This window comes from Pararge aegeria, chromosome Z (genome assembly GCF_905163445.1).
Source record: "Pararge aegeria chromosome Z, ilParAegt1.1, whole genome shotgun sequence".
Classification (NCBI taxonomy): Eukaryota; Metazoa; Arthropoda; class Insecta; order Lepidoptera; family Nymphalidae; genus Pararge; species Pararge aegeria.
In genome coordinates, this window is record NC_053208.1 from 11,674,393 (window position 1) to 11,700,820 (window position 26,428).

At 36.0% G+C, this 26,428-nt stretch overlaps 1 protein-coding gene across 1 annotated transcript in view; it reads right to left on the reverse strand.

Annotated features, from left to right (window-relative positions):
• The window catches only part of LOC120636678 (CUB and sushi domain-containing protein 1), a 123,700-nt gene that overhangs the window by 47,879 nt on the left and 49,393 nt on the right, over positions 1-26,428 (reverse strand). Inside the window, exons 2-3 of the mRNA XM_039908246.1 lie at positions 4,692-4,871; positions 2,754-2,963 (exon numbers count right to left, since the gene is read on the reverse strand). Of these exons, the coding sequence (XP_039764180.1) occupies positions 2,754-2,963; positions 4,692-4,871 (390 nt within the window). The remainder of the gene's footprint in view (positions 1-2,753; positions 2,964-4,691; positions 4,872-26,428) is intronic.

The following is a 26,428-nucleotide window of genomic DNA, read 5'->3' on the forward strand; positions in this document are numbered from 1 at the left end:
GTTTACACTCTTAGCTACGCTAGACGATAGATTAAAAGGTTAGTCCGAAAGGGGATACTACACCGATGTGGTATTACAGTATTCATAAGACTTTTGCTAAAACACTGGTAATTGGGTGTAAATTTGTAACCCAGTCAAATTTTGATCTCTACATAGTCCTATTGAAACAAATACGCTTTCCTCGTCTGTCCGATCCTATACCGGAGGACTTGTTTATCTTTATCTTTACATATTATGACTCCCCCAAAGCCTGAGCGCGAAAAACTGAAGAACAATAATGTACTACATGTTTTAAGGAATCATTATTACTACAAAAAAAATCCGCGAGGCTATATATAATTGTTATGGCTAAGTTACAATAACCGTTTTGTTGTCATTTGTAAGTCAAAACAAGGTAAGTCAAGGATATAATCAAAATATGGTGACATTTCTATCATAATTTTTATCCTTATCGAAATAGATAGTTTTATATAGATTGATTATGTACTTGCAAAATGCCTTTTATATTATTCAAATTGGATCTATCTTTTATACGTTACGACGGGTATAGAAATACTAAAAGCAAGAAAAATGCCGCGGGCCGCCGCGTGTAATATACTTGAAGTTTGAAAATAAAATTGGCCGCGGTAGGCAATTAGTTTTTAGGTTTTTTTAAGATTTTAAAACCGGTAATAATCGTTGCAGAAGAAATGGCGCTGGTCATCTAGTAAAATATAAAATAAAGTTTATTTGTTAAAAAATAATAAACTACTCTTTTTTTCTAATTTATACCTATGGCAAGACTGGGCGGGTCGCTACTAATTTATGTACCAATCGAGAACCTGAAACCGTCCGAAAAATTTTGTCTTATACAACAGTTATTTGTATCGAAACTATATTCCATAAGATATTGATAAATCTATTAGGTTTTACGCTTTGCCACTGTTTTGGATAAAAATAAAAATGGTGGTCAGGAGTTGTACTAAAATATTTAAATCCATTAGAACTGAACTGCGGACGCGGATTAGGCTTTTAGTGTTCCCTTCGCTAAAAAGGCGTAGTGTCGCACACATTTTTCACTATATTTTTATGTTTTTACACTCATCGTGTACCAACTTGTTGCGTTTCGAAATTGGTCTGCCGACTGTGACGGTAAAAATACACGCGCGAAACCCAAGTGCATCTATGTGAAACGATAATACATGAAGTATTTATTTCCAATACCTCTAGATTCGTAAAATCGATCAGAACTTTTGCGATTTTCAACAAAAATGTTCTAGACGATAAAATAATATGTACATTTGCTGGCGTTTCTTTATGCAACTTTACATCATCATCATTTTAACCCATTAACGGCCTACTATAGGACACGGGTCTCCTGTCGGAGTGTGAAGAGTTCAGGCCATAGTCCACCACGATGGTGAAGAGCGGATTGGTAGACTTTACACGCCTTTGAGGGCATTACGAAGAACTCTCAGGCGTGAAGGTTTCCTCACGATGTTTTCATTCAGCGTTAAAGCAAGTGATATTTAATTGTATAAATTAAAAACGCACATAGCTGTGCAAAGTTAGAAGTGCGTGCCGGAAATAGAACTCGGTCCCCCTAAAAGGGAAGCCAAAGCTCTGACCAGTAGGCTGTAACCGCTATAAAGAAAACCAAAGCACAAAATATTTTCGATGAGTGTACTAACTTAGATTGGATTTCTTCCTTTGTTTATAGTTCGTAGTGAATGCGATGTTAGATCTGTGTCTCGGTAGGTATAGCTTTACACGTTAAGTGCTTTTAGCCTTAGGAGTTAGCCTTAGGCAGTGAGCAAACGTAAACACTCTTGTAACCGAAACGGGACACCGTCAAAGCGTGTAATTACCGCGCATAATATATATAAAACAGAAATCCGCCATTTTGTGGCGGCCGCCATCTTAGACCGATTTTCGTCAAACATAGCTAAGGACACTTAAGTTAATTCACTATTCAAACATAAAACAAATGTAATTCCCGTCGTTTTTGCGTCGGCAAGCTCGTTAACATTTATTTCAATTTATAAATATATGTATTGTAGTTAACTACAACGAGTTTTAACCGACAATAACTTATAAAAATTAAAATATAATATTCTTTTTATTTTGGACGTGTTAAATAATTAAGTTTAAGTATAAACTAATTATTTTAGGTCTCATTGCATAGCTTAGGTTTTATTTGAAAAGTATTAGTTCACGTAGACAAAACAAAGTGACTATTTGATGTTATCTCTAAAACCAATGAACGTAAACAAAGCAACACTTCGGATCGTGCATCGTGGCCCTCTGTGTTCCTCAACCTGAGGCGTAGGTATGAAGTCTTACGTGCCTTTAATTGCACCGGCAACTAAATCCTTCAGAATGGAACACAGCATTGCAACAGTACTGCTAGACGGCAAAAATAATACGAGTGCCTCCGGCACTAAAATTTTTTGGGCATTTAGAATTTCTGAATTTTCTCTGACCCAGTCTGGTGAGACGCTTTGGCTGTGGCTATTTACCACCCTAACAACAAATACGTGCCCTTAAGCGATTTAAAGTTTTTTATTTTTAGCCCGCTACCATTTTAGACTGCATCGTCACTTACCATGGGTTGGACTGTGGCCAAGGGCTAACTTGTGGTTGAATAAATTTGAGTTCCTTTAATATTCGTATTACAGAGCCAAAATGGCGTCAACCAATTGGAGACAAAAGAAAGTGACGGCAGTCGGTCCAATGGTAATAATAGAGGTCAGTATAATAAAACGAGAACTTACCACAACATCCTCTGGTGGTGACCCTGACCACTTTGACAGCGTAATGCCGAAGTAGGTCAACTTGCCACCAAGGAGATGCTTCTCTTAGCGTTTCGGTGCATTGCTTGCCGTCGTGCTCCGTTGTCTTTTCACCATCATTGCCGTTTCCGGCGCTACCCCCTCTCACGGTTGTCGATTGGTTTGCAGGCTTTCGAAAAGCTACGTTTGTGCCTGCAAGAATAAGATAAGTTAGAATAGAAAAAAAAAACTTTATTGCAACACAACACAATAGGAAAAACACAAGGAAAACAGAAATAGTAAAGCGAAGTAGTAGCGCTAGGGTGCATAGCCGGCCTTATCTCTAAAAGTGATCACTTACTGCAATTCTTTTAGGCAACCTGAGAGTGCGAAGCTGATACAAATGTGGAAAGTGGAGTGAAGATATTTAAGATCTGTTTCCACATACAATTTATTCGGTCATAGGTTCGATTTCCGCCTCCAGCTTGGAGAGCACGTAAATTCTTTGTTCCTGGTTATTATCACTATGCAGTGGCGATTGGCATGGGTATGCATAAAGCAGATACATAGCATAAAAAGGAAAAATTCCCCTCCAATACGAGCTATATAAAATAATTTGGGTAGGCAGTGCCTTTGTGCATGTATGAAGTGCGTTAAAACCCGCATCTACACGCATTGGTGCAGCGTGGCGGCCTCCTCTGACCTATAAAAGCCTAGTGCCTAGCTTTGGGATTTTAATAGACTTTAAAAGGTATATAATAGTGATGATGATGATAATCATAGTTAGTTTGACGGCCGACTGGCGCAGTGGGCCTGCTCTACCCTACCCTGCCCTGCTTTCTGAGTCCAAGGTTTTTTTTTTTTTTTTTTTCCTGTTTTCAGTGTCTTGGTGTTTATTTGGTGTTTATAGTACCTATAGCAGAAACTACGCTTAGTTTGGGGCTAGATGGCAATATGTGTATTGTCGTAGTACATTTATGTAGCCTTCTAGTCATACATGATGAAATTAGTAATTTCGCTACAATATCGATCCACACTCCAGTTACATAATAATAACCGATGGTTGGGAAGGAAACCTGAAAGTGGATATTGCGTGCACTGATATTCTCGGGAATTTCCAGTTGGTTATTCGATTGAAAATTGTAATAACGGCGAATACTCGAAGGTCTATTACTTAGGATATTTGCTCCGTAATATCAATGGCAAATATTATAGCAAATATTTGATATAAACTTATTCAGCGCAGTTTGTTATGTTATGATTCTTGGTAGATTTTTATCATAACCTGAAGCATCCACTGAGATTGAAATAACTTCCATTTACTCAAGCTATTATGGTATTGACAGTTGCTACCGCTCACTTGACAATAATTGTTATCGTTCCTTGAAACTTCGCCCCGATACTCGACAAAATGTACCTGACAAGCGTTGGCTGGGTGATCGGTCATTATCTCGTATGGAATGGCGGCTAGAATTTTTTCTTTCCATTTAAGAATATCCAGTTAGTAGTAATTTTTTCTTTGAATATTTGCTTTGCAACGGTTTTTGTTAGCATTCCCTCATTGAGAATGTTTTTGTTGGCGGAATAACCGCCTCCCTTCCAAGGGGGAGAGATTGTAAACCCCTTTAAAAAGCTAATTCCGTCAGTATTCCGTCCCTGAGCATCCAGATTCCAGACACTTTCAGATAAGTTCTTCTTCGCATCGGACTTATTGTAAGTATTGTAGTGCCTTCTAGTTCCCTAGTTGATTTTAATCATCTCCCAGCGATTCGTTTGATACGACATCAAACGAGGCGATGTCCACCTCGTTAGGGGCCGACCAACATTGCGTTTATCTGTGCGGGGTCGCCATTCCAGCACCTTGGAACCCCAACGTCCATCGGTTTTCCGAGCGATGTGCCCCGCCCACTTTAGCTTTGCTACTTTTATTTTAATGCTTACCGCAAAATGGGGGTTCCGCGGTCCATCCACCTAGCAGTGTGCATTCCCTTTGATGTGCTCCGAATAGTTCATACCCTTCGTCACATTCGTACGTGGCCACTGTGCCTGGTACGATGTCTGTAGTGGGCAGGGATACCCTCGCGTTGGGAGGCACTGCTGGGTGACCGCAACGTCGATCGCCTGCAATAAAAACAAATCACTATTAAGACAAGTCATTGTAGGTAGTAGTCTTTTATTTTATAATATCTGTAATATATAGAAGCCCTTTGAGAGTAGGTACTCCCTTTTGAGAGTTTCATTTATTTATAACATTAATTTTAGAACTCAAACGTAGCTTCAGGTTGCCAGGTTGCGCGTAATCACGGCTAAGGACGCGAAGACTTTATATACATTAGACACACTCACACGCAAAAACGAACACACGTAAAACGCACGCTCCCACACAGACACGTCAAACGTACAGAAAACGTCAAAAGCAGAAATACAAGTCGATAGAAATAACATAAGCAGATAGCGACAAATGCTCTAGTGTGGTCTGTATTCTATTGCATGAATTATTTGGTAAGATAGAAACGCTAGAACGAATGCCTAGATACCGCTTACGATGTTAATAACTTTGGTACTGTTAACTTCTAATGAATAGAGTAAGTATAGAAAATATTTCGTTATACATTTTACCGTGTATAAAGAATATTTTCAATTAAGACTTAAATACCCCAGTGGATTGAATCGATCACAGCGTTTGCGGCAAATCGTTTCAGTACTTTGTAACCGCAAATTAAAAGTTCCTTTGACAACTGCTGTTTAGCGTGGAAAGCTAGAAGGAAGAATAGAGCAAGACGCCTGCCGATTTACTTTAATCTGTCCGCTCAAAGACTTATAAATGTTATTGGGTTTATCTATCAAGAAATCATACCGAATCCTATCCTAGTATCAGCCCGTACAATGAGAATAAGGTAATTTTAGCGGAATCTTTTTTATTGTTTAGTAAAATTCTATAATATTTAAATTATATGCAAATATGTATTTTCTGTTCATAAATAATCGGCTTACATAAGCCTTCATTTCATGAAATTCTATTTCCAAGCTTTGTGCAGCGTGAGTTTCGTTTCACCGGCAGAACGCGAATTACGAAGGTAACTTATCCGATTAGTTCCCAAGATGAGATCGCATGTCGCTATTTTCGACGGTTTTGACCACGAGGAACAATTTAACTCATTAGGTTTCGGTCTTACTCTCTTACTCTTAGTCTTTGTTATTTCATAAAGTTTTAAAAATAATTATTTAGTTAGGTAGAGCTGGAATGTTGTTTAAATAATAATTTTTAAGCTCGTTTTTCTACGTAGTTATATATTATGTTATATTTGACAAGCGCAACTTCGTCTGCATCAAATCGCAGTGCCACCTACCGGATCCAGTTTTATTTCCAAATGAATAATACGCGGCCGGACGTCCCTCTGAATTCTTCTTGCTCTTAGCATTTCCATACCCATCGTAACTTCTACACATAGGTCTAAGTTAAATAATTTAAAGAAGAATTTGCAGGTGATCGAGAGTAAAGATATCGTGGTCTATTCAGGTCACTCAGTTTCAAGAAGGATATAGATAGGAGAATACAGCTGGGCTGGATTTTTCAGCATACTCCGCCTAGTCTTTTCATATCCTGTTCACCTGCATATCACGATGACTGAAGAAAACATTTTTGACCGGTGCTTCCTACCGATCACTACTTAGGGTGCCTAAACGTGGGCACTGACAGCGAAGCTGATTTACAAACTTTAAATCGCTCAGTTCTATAGAAAGAGCTATGCTTGATTTTTCTTTGAGAGATAAGGGCCTCATCGAAGTGATTCGCAAAGGAACGAAAGTAACCGAGAGAGCCTTTAGGGCTAGCACACTAAAGTGGCACTGGGCTGGTCACCTTTGTGTCAGGGCCATTTCACGTCGGAGTCGTCGAAGATCTTCGAGTGGAAACCGCGTCTCGGTCGTCTCTCCATTATATGGAATGTCGGGCACCCCCCAACTAGATGGAGCAACGACCTCCGAAAATGGCAGGCATTGACTGGATGAGAAAGGAAGGAATAATAATAGGAAGAGTTGAAGCTGCTAGAAATAGACCTATGTCCAGCAGTGGATGCATATTAACTGATTTCGTGGAGAAATGCATCTCGTTCAGTAGTACATATCGATAAATTTTTGGGTCTTTTTATTACCTACGATCGATCTTCGTTCATCTTCAGAATATAAGATTTCGATTAATTTATTTGTTTATCTTAAGGATCTTGTTTAGGTGTTTTTAAGAAATCTTTACTAATATCATAAATGCGAAAGTGTTTGTTTGTTTTCCTTACATAGCACCCTAACTAAGCAACCTATAAACTTGGTATAGAGTTAGTCGAAAGTGTGAAGAGTAACATAGACTACTCTTTATCCCAGGAAGACAAACGTTTCCCACGGGATTTGTAAACTCTCGTAATAAACGCGAAAGAAGAACGCGGGCAACATCAAGTAATTTAATAAACGTTTTGTGAGTCTTTTACATTTTGCAGTTAGAACTGATTCTAACTGAAAAATGTAAATGTCGTAGATAGATAGAATATTTTTAATTGCAATTAACGTGAAAAATATTTTAACATAACTCCAGGTGTTTTAACTCCCGCGTTTTATGTGTTAACATAGCAACATCGCCACGATTTTGAAGAATGTGTACAAGATTTACTAAAATTTATTACAACCAGCTTTGAAAGATTGTGTGGGGAGATTTAAAAACATTGGTAAGTATGTTAGTAGAATAGCGAAGCAGCTTTACAAAATAACCACGTCACTTATATGTGTGGGGCACTTACTGAGGAACAAAGTATACAACATTCATCAAGAAAATAATTCTAAGGAACAAAGCTAGGAACCTTGTTTATCAATCAATTTGTAATAAAAAAAATTAAATACTGTCCTCTAAACCTGAGATTTTGTTTGAGGTTGAGAAATTATTAAGATAGTACAACTAAACACACAAGCCTAAAAAGATTTGGCTTAAGATCCTAGAGTTAAATTTACCCGACACTTAACTGAAGACGTCAGCATATTCGAAATTAGTGGGGCTATTAAGCAGCTTAAGAACAGCAAGCCGTCGGGTGATGACGGAATCAAAGCAGAACTTCTAAAACCGCGTGGAAAACTTTATGACGAACGACGAAGTCCTTCAGCGATTGTTTGATTCCATCATTTACCAAAGCACAACGCCTGATGCATGGCACAGGAGCGTAGTGGTTCTGTTCTTCAAAAAAGGTAACAACGAATAATCTTGCTTATAAGTTCGACGACTTCTAGCCGGATTCCGTAAGAGCTGTAGTGCCATAGACCACACACATACGCTTCGGCATGTTATACAGAAGACCAAAGAGTATAACCGGCTTTGCTTTTGTAGAGAGTTCAAAATGTCAATTGGTTGAAGTGATGATGCTGATGATGGATCAATTATCATTGTAGCATACAACGTTGTAGCATTAAATACTTCCTTATAACTATGGCGTTTTATTCTATCTATTTATATAAAGGAGAAAGTGTGTGGGTATGTTCCGTATAGGCTCCGAAACGGCTGGACCGATTTCAATTAAACTTTCAGGGAATCTCCGGATTGACCTGGCAAGTAATCCTGTAAAGTTTGGTGACGATCGGAGCACTCCTATTTTTGAACTGTCAAACTGTCAAATACAGCTTTAATTTACTATGAAGATATTCTATTGTTGGGTGTATATGGGTATAATGGGGGACTTAATATTGACGAAATAAAGTGAGTAACGTAACGTATCTCAATCATTGTGTTTCTATCAACTCTTTATTATAATGCACTCTTAAAAAAGTTGAGTTCAGATTCGTAAACACGAGTGCACCTTAGAGTTTCACAATTAGGTCCCGAGGTCACAGATCGCTAATGTACAAGAATAAACATATAAACTTTCTCAATTTTTTAAATAAATAACTCTACGACGTAGGTAAAGACAAAGTCATAAATAAATACCGCTACTCAATATTTCTCTTAATATTTTAGTAAACGAACCACATCGTTACCAGCGACTGAGGTGGAAGTGGGAGGGGGATAAATCTCGGCTCTTCCTTTAATGAGAGGCAGCAAGAAAGGCAGCCTCGGCAGGGAGCGCTACTCGGCGGGACATTACCGATGTAACGTAAATGTGATTGGTATTTTTTTATATAAATGCATTACTAAGCTTTGCTGATACAATATACCATTTCATTACCAGTGGAAAATAAACCTATACATAAACATATTCACCCACCCAGTGGTTAGCATGTTCAACAGATCTATACATTGTATCATGTGTAAGTAGTATGTACCTTTAGTGAGAAAAAAAACTTGCTAGGCCTGCTGTTGGCCGGCTCTGCTTAAATGTTGTGTCGGCACTAACAGTGAGTACACACAGTAAATAACGTTAGTAAAAATCAGGATGCGATGGTTCACCGTGACTGTCATCTCACTATCCAATGAAAAATGACGATTTAATCGTAGCGTATTAAACTGGCTGTCATCTCAATAGATCAAAGCGTATTAAACTGGAAAGGGTTAGCAAATTTTTTAAACCAAGCTTCTACGTGTCATTGTACCGAAATGCAAATCGCTTGAATACACCGCTTTATCAGTAGAGACGTCCCTGCGAATTATCTGAAAAGTATCTGCCGTAGAATCCTTCGGACATGCCCCCTACTTTACTTTATTGACAGTTACGAGTACTAACCGGGTGCGACGTGTCATTTACGACGTACACCTGTCCGTATGATCTGCGGGCTATCTAGCAGTATGACTTAAAAATGGCAGACAAAAGGGATTATAATTCTGAAACCAAAACCTCAACAGTATTAAAATAATACTGCTTCAGGCTTTGTTCGTCTATAGTTACCATTGCAACTACTGATAATGATCGTGGGCTTCCGAATTGGGCTCAAAATTCCCAGGTTTTTTCCGGTTGGCATTTCTTAAATTAATTAATATATGTCTCTTTGTAATTTATGGTTTTTGAATTTTCTCGTTTGGCCGTGGCTAGTTATAACCCTACCAACGAAGGCGTGCCGCCAAGCGATTTTGCATTTCGATGACAAGTAAAAAAACGATAAGGTTTAATATTACTGCCACACCCCTTATCAGGTTAGCCCATTACCAGTGGTGTGCTCTTTGTGCATTCACAAAAACACTGCCTACCCTAAAATAGATATATACCTCGAGTAAAAGGAGGATTTTTGGCTTTTTTGGCACTCTTCCCACTGATTGCATACCCTGGTATGGAGCCCAGTGCTCGCCACTACCCGTTACCATGTTAGACTGCATTATCACTTACCTACTACCAGGTTTTGCTGTCAGGTGCTAACTTTTAGTGGAATATGAAAAATAAATTGGCTGTGTCCATCCTTAAATCTAGTAGACTACTAAAGACAGTCAGTCCCTGTTATTATTGACTTGACATAATAATCGTTAAAGCCCACCAACCCGCATCGGGGCAGGGTGGGTCTTTGATATAAAGCCCTCTCTCTTGCAGTGGCAGTGGCAGAAGTGGCATCTTAATATATTGATAGCCCTCTATCTTTTAAGATTCTTGTTGGTAACTTGATATTAAGCCACTTACCTAATTGGGCAGAAGACCTATGGATTCAGAATTTATAAATTCTTCAAATCAGGAATTCCCCGTTGGGGAATTTAAAGTGAGCACGTACGGGCATTGGAGAAATCGTCAAAGAAAACTCAATGCGCGGTCAAGCCAATGTGTGGTCAGTCTTTATTATTGAATGTGTTACACATTCTATTGCGATGTATATGTTCCCACTGACGTTACGCCAGAGTACAAAGAAAGTTCTTGTTATGTAATTTTTGTAACGACATTTTATTGTTGCAATAAAACTGTGTAATTGAATTTGTATGCGGTTGTCGGCATTGCATTTACAATAAATGCTTCCTTAGGGTCATACCACACGTAATGCTTTAGCTTCGTAGATCGGTAAAAGTTGTAATAGCCTAGTGGTTAGACCTCTCTTTCGGGGTGACCGAGTTCGATCCCCAGCACGCATCTCTAACTTTTCGGAGTTATGTGCGTTTTTAATTTAAGGAATTTAATATATCACTATCTTTAACGGTGAAGGAAAACCATCTTGAGGAAATGCCTGAGAGTTGTCCGTGACGTTCTCAAAATAGTGTGAATTCTACCAATCAGCATTTTTGGCCAGCGTAATGCCTCTCAGTTGGCCAGTAATCCTATTTAATATTATAAATAAAATAAATAAATAAACATAATATGAAAATACACAAATCACCATCTAGCCACAAAGTAAGCGTAGCTTGTGTAATAGGTACTAAGATGACTGATGAATATTTTTATGAATAACTTGCTTGCTTGCTTTTGACAAAAATAGATAAAAACAATCCTTGATGCGTATTATATGTCATGCTAAAATTTCAGCTCGATCGGTGCAGAACTTTTTGAGTTTTTGAAGCGTACACACACCAACATAACATTTTTATATATATAGATAGATATACATAAATACTTATAATATACAGATAAACACCCTGCAACAAGACGCTGAAAAACGTTCATGCTTATCACACAAACATTGTCCTGAGAAGGTCACTGCCCACTGCGCCAGTTGCCGTCAAAAATACAAATGCAAAAGTGTGCCAGTTTGTTTTTCCATACGCCCTTACTATCTAACTAACTCTACCTATGCCACAACTCCACTTAATTTGTGGCATAGGTAGAGTTGGTCAAAAGGACGGGGAGTAACATAGGTTACTTTTTAACTAGTCGGTTGATAATGATGATCGGCAATTCAATTGTTACTCGTAAGCTCCGAATGCTCAATGCTGAGCCCAAACTTTAGTCGCTGTTTGAAGGTCGAAACTGTGGCTGAAAGCTATATTCCGCACGCATTCGGATGCCTGTCGCAGTCATTTGAGGCTGAACTAGGGCTAATCTGTCTGCAACAAACGTAATTATACTACCTAAGCAATTGCTATAATGTACGCTTTTAATAAAGCAATCAAATCAAACAACCAAGCAATAGAAATCCATTAATTGACATAAAGCGATTCTTATTAAAAGTTCTTTTATAACGTAGAAACCACGAAAAGGTGGAGAATTATAATGAAAATAATAGAGAGAAGAAGAAGAAGGAAAAACACTTTATTGCACGTATAACATACAGGAAAAGAAACGGAAGTAAGTATACATTACACAATGTATACATGCAAAGGCGGATTGGAAACAGAGATTGTTTTTATTATACTGAAATCCACCCCTGACAGATTGGGGGTTGTAATATGGTATAAAAGTACACAATGGGGTGGGCACAATTTCTAAAATTGATAATTTCTTAATGTATGGTAGCATGACCAATATTTATTAAGGCTTGTATATTGGTACCGCAATATACTTTAGCGTTCCCGTATTATCCAGTCACAAACCATTTATGTTTATAGGTATTAAGCCTATAAACATAAATGGCCTTTACTCTTCTACCACCACATTTCCAATTAATAATACATTTATAGGTACCTAAATTATGGTAATCCGTAGCTTACAACATAGAATAAAAAACTTTCCGGGAAGTTAATAGATTTGTCAGGCCAGACTAGTGTTGCCCAGATTCAGTCTTGGTCTTGCAGTCTTGGTCTTGTTCTTGCGTTTTTGCAAGACCAAGACCAAGAACAAGACCGCGTATTTTTAGCAAGACCAAGACCAAGACTGACCGTGCAAGACTTGAGCAAGAACAAGACATAGCCTGCAAGACTCTTGCGTCTTGCAGCTAGGACTTAGCGCTATTTCACGGAGTAGTTAGGTGTAACAGTTCGGTGTATAGGTAGGTAGGTACGCTTAGGAATTCTATGAGACGCAAAAAACTATATCAAAGAATATGAAAAACTGGACCTATGCGCATTACGACTAATACCATAAACATAGCGAATAAAAAAATATCTATTAAAATCAAACTGAGTGCATGCATAGTTATGTTTTAACCATCGGCACTTTGATAATGCGGCATCAAAGGTTTTGTACTTACTTCTCAAAGAAATTTGCCGCTTTTCGGAAGTACATGGTTATGATACACGCGCCGGCGGCTTCTTTTGAAATCTAAAACAATCGTTGCCGCCGCGCCGAAATCATAACATTTGACACTATTCATGCAAAATAATTTCGAATTTTAAGAGTACCTACAGGTGTTCCAAAGAATAAATAAGTTTCAGATTGGTGATTTTAGATTGGTGGAGGACGCATGAGACAGAGTATCCGATTTTATCGAAAATGGCCCGTGATTTTCTCTCAATACCTGCAACTTCAGTACCTGCTGAGAGGTTATTTTCTAAAGCATCATTAGTAATTAGAAAACATAGAAATAGGTTAAGTGATGAGTCAGCCAGATGGTTACTTTGTATTAATTCTTGGTCAAAAGAATTGATATAAAGTATCATAACCTAATGATAAAGCTGTTGATTTGTGTTGTATTTTATTTTTTATTCAAATAAATGATAAATCGTAAAACTCTTTTATTAAATTTCTTATAAGTTGAGGGTTCAATCTCTTTCTAGACAGATAAGTATTGTTCTTTAAAATACAGTCAAGTTATTGTAATTAATTTGTTTTTTTACATGTTTTAGCAAATGTAAGCTTATAAATCATAAATGTTTATTAAGAAACAGTTACTTCCATGGAAAACGACATATAGGTCAGTTGATTTTTCGAATTTCTTATCAAATCTTCAGTTATTTATTAATCTGCTTGATCTTTACTATGGCTATGTTAATTCAAGCTCACAATGTTCCAATTCTAATACGTTTTTCTAAGATTTAAAGTAAACTTTAATAAATAGTAATAGACTAATAGGTAATTGCAAGACTTGCAAGACTCTTGCTGCAAGACCAAGACCAAGACCAAGACTGGGAGCGCAAGACCAAGACCAAGACCAAGACCAGGTGTATTGGCGCAAGACCAAGACCAAGACTGGCTAAGTCTCGTCTTGTTCTTGCATTTGGGCAACACTAGGCCAGACAGACACGAGTCGACGATTCTGAATAATTTCATTTCCGTCTTTCCGTTCCACTCTCTGTCTCCCACGCTTTACGTTTATTTTATTATTTATAGTGCATGTAAATTAATTTATATTTACAGTGTCCGATGTCAGGCAATTGTGTAGATTTTATTATTTCTCATGAGATTAAAAAACTTTTCAGTTATTATGCCTCCAAATATGAAGCTGCAAAGCGATAAGCAAATAAAAGCCACAATACTTTATTATTAACGCAAAGCAATAATATCAATTGCTGTGCATAGAAGGGGACTTTTCTGTTGCCTATATCAATCATCTGTTTAACCTGATAATTGATATTTTTTGAGCAGCAAACAAGTTTAATGGATTCTTAAACTTGTAAAATTACAGACTTTCAACAAACGTTTTGCTTATTAGAAAGGCTTTTTTATACCTACGAAGGGTCAGAGTATAATCTCAAGAGTATCAAAGAATATTCTCCCAAATCTCTTTTAATTTCTATGTTCAGCAGCTGTACGTTCAGTCAGGACAACACCTTTTAACGTTATAGATTCGTATTCAGGAGTTTTTTCTCGTTAGCTAGGCTAGCGTATTATATTACTCTGATAACTATCTAGGAGCTATTATTAAATTCTTTATTGCTTGAAAAGTGCAAAGGTTAACCCAGCCCCCGCTGGCAAGCGCTTTTTTCAACCCTGTAACTTTATCAGCTCTGAAGACTTTTCCCCTGTTTGTTCTTACATACGTGTTTAAGTTTGTATAATGGATGTTCGCTCCAAGTACTTACGTCAGTTTATTATTTTGCTCTATGGTGGTTCGTAAACAGAGGCGCGCGAGAACAAGTCATAATGTAAACAAAGTTAGTTCACGTTAATTACTTTTTTTCGTTGACTTTTTCTAGAGACTTTGCCGCTACTTATACATAATTTATTTACATGGAACTTTCGATTCCATAATTATATACAGGGTTAGAGATAATAAATACAATACCAAACAGAATATCTTAAGATACAAAAAAATATAAAGAATATTGTATAATTATCGGATCTCTTTTATAAACTAGTTTAAACTAGAAACGTTTATCAAGTTATTTCTTTTGTAATGCTATAATTCTGTTTTGTTAGATAATTTTACTTTTATTATACTCTTAATAATGATGATTAAAAATATTTGAAAAAATATTAAATTAGTCATAATTTTAAATTGTTTGAGGTTAATGTAAAATGTAGAAAACATGTAAGTTAGTTTGAGTATAAGTACTTAAATATATACCACATATACCAACGTATAAAAATAACTGTTACTTGGTCCTATCAGGAATAGTTTTACGCGAAAAAAATATATTGCTCGCGATACTACTGCTATACCACACGGGCAACAAACGTTTATAATAAATAATTGGTGGTTGTATCACAAAATAAACATTTGCCATAACCATTATTTGTTTCATTTTACCAACCTTAATCAAATTATAATTATGACCGTTGTTTTAAAGTATTCATTACACATTATGTGCATGATAACTAAAAAGAAAAGAAATCTAAAAAAAAAATACCTTAAAAAAGACATCGCACAGACACCGCGCCGTGTCGTAGTTTTGCTGACTTTTAACGCTGATTTTATGACCGACTCAATGCACACGTCAGATGTCCGCATCGACTAAAGCAATACTTTTGTCTATGTGGCCGACTATCGGTGAATATGCCTCAGCAAATACATTTGGAATTTCCATTTTCCAACTATCGGCTGGGATGCTAACATATAATTTTTTTTTGACTTTGACTTTTTATGTTACTATATATGTATTAACGTTTAAACTTTCATCAAAAACATGATGATGAAAACGTTTCAAAGCTAATTATTTGGATACGGATGATTAAAACCTGCATTTGAATACCTATTTAATTTAAATGTGGCCCGTGGCAAATATTGGTATTCAATTTTGTGAGCAAAATTTTCCCGAGGGTAGTTCACGTTGTTTGTCAGTTACAATTTTGTACAGTTGTTTTTGTCAAGCATACATAACTGGCTTTAACACCGTTGTATTTTGCCTAGATTTTTCCCCGGGCAAAATGTGCCAATCACTATGCAATGCAAGTAACTGACAACGACATGCCCCAACAAAGCGTGTTAGTGTTAACAGTTTTAGGAAAGTCAGTTAAAATAAGCTGTATAGGTATCATACTTATCCCTAGTAAAAGTTAGAGACCGAATTTTTTCTTGGATCCCATACTACATATTAACATAATAATTTATTATCATCGTATAAAAAATAAGAAGCACGTAAATTTGCACGGTGTATGTTTGTGTGTGTTTGCACGGTGTACAAGGGAAGTCAAGCGTACACTTTTCAGGGCATATTGTCAAACATTTTATACGTGTAGCTTGTGGGTGTCATATACACAGAGGGCTTATAACGACCTACGTATACAATACAATAATGGCTTCAGAGTATTGTTGGGGCTGCCGCGCTTCTGCAGTGCATCAAAAATGTTGCGGAGAATAACGTTGATGACTTCTACGCAATCATGAGAAAAAGATCTGCATCAATGATGAGCAGAATGCGCGGAAGCTCCAACAATATTTTGAAAATATTAACCAATAAATGTGAACATCCCTTTATGGAGCACTGGGTTGGTACACACTCACACACCAAGTGCTCAATGGGTATTTACCCTAGTTAGGAGATTCCTAATTATTTATTATTTATAGGTTTGGCCAATTTTAGTTTATAATATAGTAAATAAGATAATTGTTATTGTTGTAGCTATGGATTTTTATCTGAATTTAAAATTATTATAAAAAATACCTACTTATTAGTTCACGTTATTGTAATAAGCATACAAAGTTACTGAGTAACCGAGAATACGGTAGTTATAAATTTCGCGGTGTTAGCCAGTATATAACGCTTACCGTAAAAGTTCGTAAATTATGTATACGTGGCAGAATTTTAATTGTTCAAATCAGTATTTGCGAAAAACCTAAGACAATTGCAAAGGGGCAGATAGTTAAAAGTTCAAAAACTGAAACCCTACTACGGAGAAATTTATTTTTTATAGAAATATAAAACTGGGCTGCATAAAAGCTGAAAACAAATAGGTAATCCAAAAGGACTATCAATCGATAGTTAAAATTGTACATTTTACAGAACGAACGATTTTTTAATTACACTTTCGGATTGTTTGACAATTTCACGATAAGCTGTAGCTGATTGATTTTCAAGTTTGATAGTTTTGTATTGTAATATTTATTTAAAATCACTCGTTTTTAGGTTTCCGCATAGTTAACAAGGAACCCTAGAGTTTCGTCATATCCGTTTGTCTGTCCGTCTATCTTGCCTTTCGGGTCTTATCTCAAAAACTCTAGTACTAGAAAGCTATAATTTGCCTTAAGTTTAGGTACATATTAATCACGCAATCAAAGATGGGACAAAGTGATAAAATAATATGTTGCATGAAATTTACTTTTTAATGAAAACCTGGCTACTTGGCGCAAATATGAATCTGCTTACCCTAAGCAGATATACTTCACAATACATAGTGATAGTGTGTTGAATATTAATATCTGTGAGTTACGCATGCCTCTCGCGTGATCATGAGTCTTTTATCAAAATGTTCGTGTTTCTACCTATTTAACTTACTAAATATTATACATATAAATAGCGCATATAAAAGGAAGCCTGTACTTATATGAAAAAATATATATTTGTAAGCAGACAAAATTGTTGATTTTATTTCAGATCGATAATCAATTTATACAGAAGTCGACGAAATCGCGGCTAACAGCCAGTGGCAGTACAAGTAGGTCGATCTGCTCGCATTTCGTTGACCACTAGTGCTCGTGCAACCATGACGGATCTTACTTGCCAATGCGACCTACTTTATTAAAAGACTGTCATAGTACCGAAACATGACAAAAGCTTTATAAACTTTCGTAGATCGAGCAATTAATGATAATAACACAAGTGGGCATCGACTGTTAAAAGACAAACTGTTTTAGTAACATTTATATAAATTATGGTTATATAATTAGGTACACTGAAAAGCAGATAAATTCGATATCTATATTATTGAATAAAGAAAAGATATTCGAATTATTCTATTGTAAAAATGACTCCCACTCGTGTGTACAGTTTTCCAAAGGACACACTTGCGTCGTCGTCCACTACTAGACAAGGATATATGGGCTTTAGTAGACATTTCCACACGCCACGGTCTTTTGGCCTTTTGGTATATACCTACCTATCCAGCTGCATTTTTCCAGCATCTCGGGACTGTGAAGCCTTCGACCTATATGCCCTTTTACTACTACAGCTGTACAACTCTTTAAGCTTTATCTGTATACCTAGTTCTACTACTTACTTAAGAATAATAGAATAAATAAATAGTATGACTGGTACATAATAGAGTTTTGTAGTAGTATGACTGCAAACTATACAGGTTATTATCTGATATGTTGGACAATGTCGTCAATATATACTCGTATAATATTTAATTCATTTATAGAAACAGAGATATCAAGTAAAATGAGTGAGGTCAACAGGGTCAGTTATATTTAATTAGCAGTTCTGCATGAATGTATCACAAGTGAGTGTATCAAGGCCGGAGGAGTACTAAGTTCCTGATCGTTAACTAGGTGCGGCTACACTTGTGTCAGTGTTTCATTTCCATCTTGAGTCAGATCACCGGCACCTTCAAGACGAACTACTTGTTTTTTTGTCAGCGTGTAGACTGTATTTCGTTCGAGTGGTTAGCATATTCTGCAGATCAGGAAGTTGAGAGTTCGAGCCCCTTATCAGACTGAAAGGAAATTTAGAAATTGCATAGAGTGAGAAAAATACGAGGGGTTAGCATTAAAATGATTTGGAAGATGTTAAATGGAAATAGGTACAATTCCTACCAGTTTCCTTGTGATTACTGAGCGGGCTTAATTCGCAAGATACGAAGATACGAGTGAAGAGTTCAGAGATAATCATATCAGTTAATTATTGATATTATTGAGGCGTGTTAAATAAAGGATTTGTGGTTTGTTCTTAGCGCATTCGAATCCAGCATCGATCCTTAAAACCTGTTTCACCGCCTTCTGATTAATTTCTATAGCTTATTCACAATTTTTGTTTTTATCACTTGACATTAAGAAGTCACTAAACTTATCTGACACTTATCAGAAGGTGATGAAAAAGGCTCTTTGTCGAAGTCGCTGGACTAACGAGAAAGTACAATAGTTATTATATCAATCTATAAATGTTAATCGGCTGGCCACCGATATTCTAGATTGTGAGGTACTTAGCGCACTGGTCCAATGCTGCTTGGCCAATGTTATATGAACTGTTCCATAGTGCATGTACAACCGTATATTCAGTTCGATCAAGTAATTTAGACTTATTTATTTTCAGATGCCGCTCTGTAAATATTACGCTCTGAAAATCAAAGCTTCGCATTTAGTTTGGTTCAACTTCGTATTTTTTGCCAAACGAAACAGTTTCGCGATACTTCACTTTTTTTGTTCTCTTTCGCATATTCTGTACCATACAACGCGATGATGAATCCCTTTTCCGTGAACTGTTTCCATCGCAATAAATCATAGGAATACCTTTATTTTATGCGATTTAGTTTTGCGATCCTGTACACTCTCTGATGTTGCGTGGCCGGGATTACTTTCTGCGAGCGACGGCGCTATTTCAGACAACTTTTCTAATCATGATAAGTTGTTAAAGTTCCTATCTCTAGTATCTAAAAACGTGCCCCATTGACGTCCATTACATAGTTGCAAATATCGATGATTACTCTAAGAAATAATTTAAAACTCGTAACTATCTGGTCGTTTTATTGGTTAGCGAGCTGTAGTGCATGAGGCAATTACTTCAATTTTATTTATTTGTATAAAAATTTTCCTGAACGTTGCTCCATAAAACTGCATAGCTTTTAGCCGAATTTGACTGTCACAGACATTATTTGATTGAATGAATAAATAAAAGTTACCTGGGTTTGTAACTTTTATTTATTTCTGCATGTGTATCTTTTTTTGAATTCAGTATTCCGATCTATCGCAAAATTTTCGAGCTATTAAGAGCAAATAGAGCTTGCAAAATACATATTTCGTATATTTTCCATCGAGAGTTGTTTGTCAACGTTGTTTTCATTTATCACGCAAAATTGTCCATTTATATACACCAAATTAAATAAAATTCTACGCTTACAAAATCATGAAATAAATGAGAATATGTTTTTTGCAAGGTTTTTTGAATATTCTATTTTTCTGTATTTGAATATTGTTAACTGCAGTTAGTTTCATATTTTAAAAGTTATTATTGACGCAATCCTTAAAGGTCCAGAAAATGGGATCTTATAGTAGTAGTAGATCAGAAATAAATAAATAAAATAAATATACTACTACAATACACACATCGCCATCTAGCCCCAAAGTAAGCGTAGCTTGTGTTATGGGTACTAAGATGACTGATAAATATTTTTATGAATAATTTACATAAATACTTACAATATATAGATAAACACCCAGACACTGCAAAAAAATTCATGTTCATCACACAAAAATTGTCCAGTTGTGGGAATCGAACCCACGGCCTTGGACTCAGAAAGTAGGGTCGTTACCCACTAGGCTAATCGGCCGCCATATGACAAGGAATGTTATTTGATATTTGGTGTCTTCAGAATTTAAAATGATTTTTCGAAATCTTTCAAAAACGGATCTTAAACTTTATCAAGTATTACCAGATCAGATTGCAATTAAGGGATTGAAGATAGGATTGCACCTATTGTAGAATAAAAAACAAAAATATATTGTTAAATATAAAAAGTCATTTTCCAGTGTTGAAACTGAAATTAAAATTCAAATATTATTTATCCGTGAAGGCCTATCACAGGCTCATATGTATATATTTACATAATTGTGAGGTGATGGTGATAACTACTTTTGACAACTAAAACTTAAAACTAAGAGGGTTTCAAACGCGCCCTGCTCCTGGTCTAAGAGCCCACAACAAACGTAGCGGCGGCATTTATTTATTGTGACATACATCGCGTAACATCGCATACGACGCGGAATTATTCAGAACCGTTGACGGGGTCGAGTGATTCCAACGCGTCCGAGATGCCGGCCACTAACGGTGACCGATTGTTCTAAACACAAAAACCCATACGCGCCTTGTTTGCCCTACTTTACTGTAAGGCGCAAGTTGTAAGCTTGGTGCGTGTGTAGTCTCAACTAATAATTAATTGGCCTTAGTAATAAACGTGCAGTAACTTAAGACAAGTTATGCGGTTATTTCACGGAACAACAAAGAAACGGGTTGACGTAATTTTTTGCTTGGAAATAGTTTAAAGAAATAGGGAAAGTCGAATACGTTGTTTCCCGAAAAATTGCATGGTTCATGTTGGATGGATCTAAAACTCAATTCTGTTATCCTTTTTACTTTATTGTAACTATAACTATTAGTAACAATAATTTATTGGCCACAATAATTCATACAAAAACATACTTCATCATATCAACCCATTACCAGCCCATTAAAGTGCAAGAAAAGTAAGAGGTCCGAACTGGGATTCGAAATCGGCCCCCCGAAAGTGAAGCCGACCAGTAAACCGATTTTACTACAAAATACAAAAAAAAAAATTTATAAATAAATAAATACATCAAAAAAAAAGTTCATCATTGTCTACAATCTCACTAGTTGATAAGTAGGGGCAGTTTGGTATGGTAGTGGGCTAATCTATTAGAGGTTTTGCAGTTGTACTACCGATTGAGGGTATGGTATTACCTTAATCGGTATCTACAAGCTTTTTTTTTATGTTACCCGATTACTCAAAGACGCCTGAACTAATTTTTTTTTTGTTTTAAATTGCATACTTTCCAGGTGGTCCCATTTAAATTTTATCGAAATCGGTCGAGCTTTTATTAAAGAATCAACAATAATGTAATGCAAAGTAGCAAATTTTTGCATATAAAGTTCATTATTTAGCGTGCGCTGAGAAAAGTATTGATGATACATTAAAAATGTGTACTACATGATTAAAGTGCTCATTATTACCTACAAAAAAGTCCGCGATGGAATATATCTAACTATCATATTTAGGTCACAATAGTAGCGTTTGTGTTCTAAAATTTAATTAGATCGCCGCCGGTAGAAACAAGTATTTTTTGCTTTTTATTTACTGGACCTATGTTGCAGTTGGTTTTTTTTAAATTATTAAAACCCCATTATATATTATTTTAGAACATAAAAGTTTCAATATAAAAAAATCGCACCTCATCGCTTCATCTTGAAACTTGTCCCAACATTTAAATTGGTCAAGAATGTTATAAAACTGGTAGGTAGGTATTGAATGGCAGAGGTGGGTATAGAGTTCGAGCGGTAATATAGCAAAATACTAGAGTCGACCAAGATAAAGTTGTGCTACGCTTTCTGCTCCACAGGGATGCAGCTAATATGTGTATTACTGAGTCTCAGATGCTTGCTGTGTTAAGCCATGCTACTTCAAAAATAACTCTCAAAATGCCTTCTGCGCTCAAAGGCTGTACTTACAGTGGCTGTACACTTAATTACAAAGTAGCATTTATTTATTAATTTGCCCGAAACTTTATCTGCTTTAAATTTTCAGATGTCTTGTGAATAAGAAGCGTATTGTTCGCGTATCCTGCTTAATGATTTATTTGTCGTATAATGAATCGATGCCACCAATCGATGCACGAAGATCGCTTTAGTAACTTTTAGTAAGTAAAAAATCACTGAGTGGTTAAATAATACAAAAGTAATCACCAATCTGCGGCAAAACGTTACAACATGCGCTTTAAATAGTCTTCGCTTCAGTTATAGCCTCTACCCCGAAAATAAGGCCAGATAGTACAAAGTTTCGAAATTACACTCAACTATTCGTTCACATCCTCTGTTTAATATGACTTTATTAACATACTAAGATAAGGATAAAACCTAAAAATATTGATAAAAATTCTCAGTGAGTTCTTTAAAAAATGCTTTTGGTGATATTATTCGGATGCCTTGAGACAAATGTAACTAAGAGTTAGTTACAGTTAGTCTTAACTTTGAGAAACATACCTATTGTCTTGCAACTCACGCTTTAACTAACATTTAGAATAATAAATAAAAAAAATACACGGTAATAGTGGAACTTTTTTTCACATTATAGACATTTAACTAAAATTAATATTCTATTAAGGGTATAAAATCGCTTCATCAATCTTCATTTTATACCTACTTGGAAAATGGGAATGATAACTAATATGTTTATTGAACTCTGTGTTTTAGAGTACGACATACATAATACTTAACAATTATTTAGATGATATACACATATTAAAAAACTGAAAACAGTATTTTATAATAGTTAAGTAATTTCGATCCGTTTTTCAATTAAATTCAATTTCAAAAATGTTATTACAGGCACATATGAAGCGTTCATACATTCAATATGTTACACGAATGATAGTGATGGTGACAACTGCATTCGTTAACTCAAAACTAGGAGGGTTCCAAACGCGCCCTGGTATTAGAAGAGCCCACAACAAACTTAGCCAGGTTTTTTTTTGTTCTCACCAGTCTAGTTAATGTTGAGCTATGCTGTTGTGTGTTAAGTAAGAGCAATTCATACCCAAGCTTTTTATCATACATGTAATCCTTAATAGTACAATAGGATTTTTCTATAAGCTTACGTTTTATAAACTTTACACTTATTGAGAGACATCTCAAGGATTTCATCTGGTAATTTGTTATAAAAAGATATACAATTACCCTTAAATGAATTACTAATTTTATGCAGCCTAGTAAACTGCACTACAAGTTTATTTTTACTTATAATATTAATATTGTTACAGTCCACTTTCTTTTTAATATTTGTTATATTTTTATGTACAAAAATTAAATTTTCAAATATGTATTGATTATGCACCGTCATCATTTTAGCTGTTTTAAATTTATCTCTTATAGACTCTCTTGGGCACATTTTATATATTGTTCGAACAGCTCTCTTCTGCAGTACGAAAACAGAATCAATATCAGCAGCATTACTCCATGATAATATGCCGTAAGACATAATGCTGTGAAAGTAACTAAAATACACACGCCTGGCAGTTTCGACATCTGTCATACTACCTATCTTTTTAACCGCGTATCATGCAGAGCTAAGTCTGTACGATAAATTATTTATATGTGGGCCCCATTAAAGTTTAACATCTAACGTTATACCTAGAAATATTGTCGTATCCACCAGATCCAATTCCTCATTATTAAGTTCTACAATGGTTTTTACTTGTTGAACATTAGGTAACGTGAATTTAATACACTTGGTTTTTTTCCGTTCAGAGCTAAATTATTGAACTCAAACCATTGTACTTCTTTAGCGAGACATTTGTTTACATCGTCAAGATTTGTTTCACGTCGTTTAATTTTAAACATCAGTGATGTGTCATCCGCAAACAATACTATCCCGTGATTGTCCTTAGCAAGGTAAGGAAGAACTGAGGAAATGAAATGAGGAACAGTAAAAGTCCTAATATAGACCCCTGAGGGACACCTATTTAATTATTTTAATTTTAAATATTTTCAATCATTCTATTATCAATTCCATCTTCATCATGAGTTTCACAATTTATAAATGTTACCAATATTTTATGGAGCACTGGCACAAATGAGTGATAGTCTATACACTACACGGTCAGCTGATGCGAACTATAGGCGCCTGTCAGTTTATCCCTACTCCGCGGCCGACCGTCACGCGACATGCAGTACAGTCGAAAAGTCTGAGACGATCTAATAAAAGTTTCACTTTGAAAATATTTTTATTGTTATAACATGTGGAGTTTAAAATATCGTATGCATTCAGTTGTTATTTTTACATATTGGCGAAAATGAAATATATATTTGTAACATACACCTTCGTTGAATTTAAATACACAAAATGTATATTTATAACACACACCTTCGTTGAATTTTTGTATAAATGTTCGGAATTCGGAAATAATGAACATCTATCGAATTTCGAATACAAATAACTAAATTCCGTTGAAAAAGCTGCCATTAATTAAGCTTGTTTCACAGCTGTTTGGGAGACCCGTACGAGCCGGCGTGTCTATACGGCCCAACCGTACGGACTTCCGGAGCGGAGGCAGAAGGATATGAGGCGCTATTCGCTAAAACATTGTTTCACAGCCACCGGGATACGGAAAACGCTCCGGGTGGAGCACGTACACACAGCAGCTTCGTAAGATTTTTACTCTAGACCGCGTGCTGTGTGATGCGTGTTAATGTGCCCTGCAAACCTATAAATGTTGCTGTCTGTATGCTATCTACATTGTTGTGCTACCACGTATACGGATAGCAGCTGTGAAACGAGCCTTATCATTGGAATACATATCTACGAAAAATCATTAAAATCTGATATCTGTCAGTAACGAGCTGGTCCGGCGAATATTTCACTCATTATGCAAGAATTTTTTATTGGAATTCAACGCTTCTTTTTGGATTTACTGTGGGAAATCATTGTAACAATGGTCTTATTACGCCATCGCCAGTTGTCCTTTATAACTTTAATCTTTGGACTTTAAACACATTTTATAACATAAGGCATCTTAAAAAAACATTATATGTAGGTACTATTTATAACATTATATAATTGCAACTTATAAGCAGTGCACGGTGAAGTCAATATGTCTTTTAGATGCTCGCTCCTGCTTTGAAGCTTAACGTTTGAATTGAGAAAAAGCTTCTTAAATGTTCTACCTACGTAAGGAGCCTGCAATTTACAACTTAACAAGGGTGCAAAATGCGTAAAATAGGTACCGCTTACTAAGAAAAGGTGCAGCTTACTGCGGCTTTTAGAAGGAACAACATTTTCCATAAGGATGTTGAATATAATGTGGTCTCATTCTTATAAAGGATGTTTTCCCAGTACATTTAATAAGTCATGTTGGAAATACGTACGTAAGCAGACAGCAATATTACGCGTACTTGCCTAGATTTCACCATAATTATGTACATAAACATCTTTCACGTTTTTCATGTCTCCCGATGTATTACGTATCGGTCTGTATTTTTACCAGACAGATTGTTACCATTCTTTAATAGATTTGAATCTTTTCTGGGCCGTACAGACAGCTTGAGTACAAAGCAAAGTCAGCTAAAGAACGTACGTAGCTCGTAAGTAAATCGGCTTCTTAATCAAAGTTACGTAAACAATATGGTGTCGCATCGAACGATGTCCCTGGCGCATTGCTGAAAGCTGTGCTATGGTTTGGAGGTCCCAGGTTCAATTTCCGGCGGGAAAAATTTGGGTGTTCATAATTTCTGTATTTTCTCCGGTATAGTTTGGTGGGAGGCCTCGGCCATGGTGAGCTACCATCCTACTGACAAAGACGTGCCGCGATTTAGCGATCCGGTTCGAATTAGGGGCTAATTCGAATTCGAAATTATTTTATGTTAAACCCATACGGATTTACTATATCCTGTCATATCCTTGTAGTGTAATAGTGGATTAAAAAAACAAACGTGTTCAAGACACGTTTGTTTTTTTAATCCGAATGCGACGTAAATTAAGTATGGCGTTCCAAGATTTTTTTCCCAGTGTGTAAATAGAAATAAGATAGACATTGTTTTAAGTCAATATATAAGATAATCTATGAAGAAAATGACCAAATTGATCTACTGCGCGATCTAGCTATTA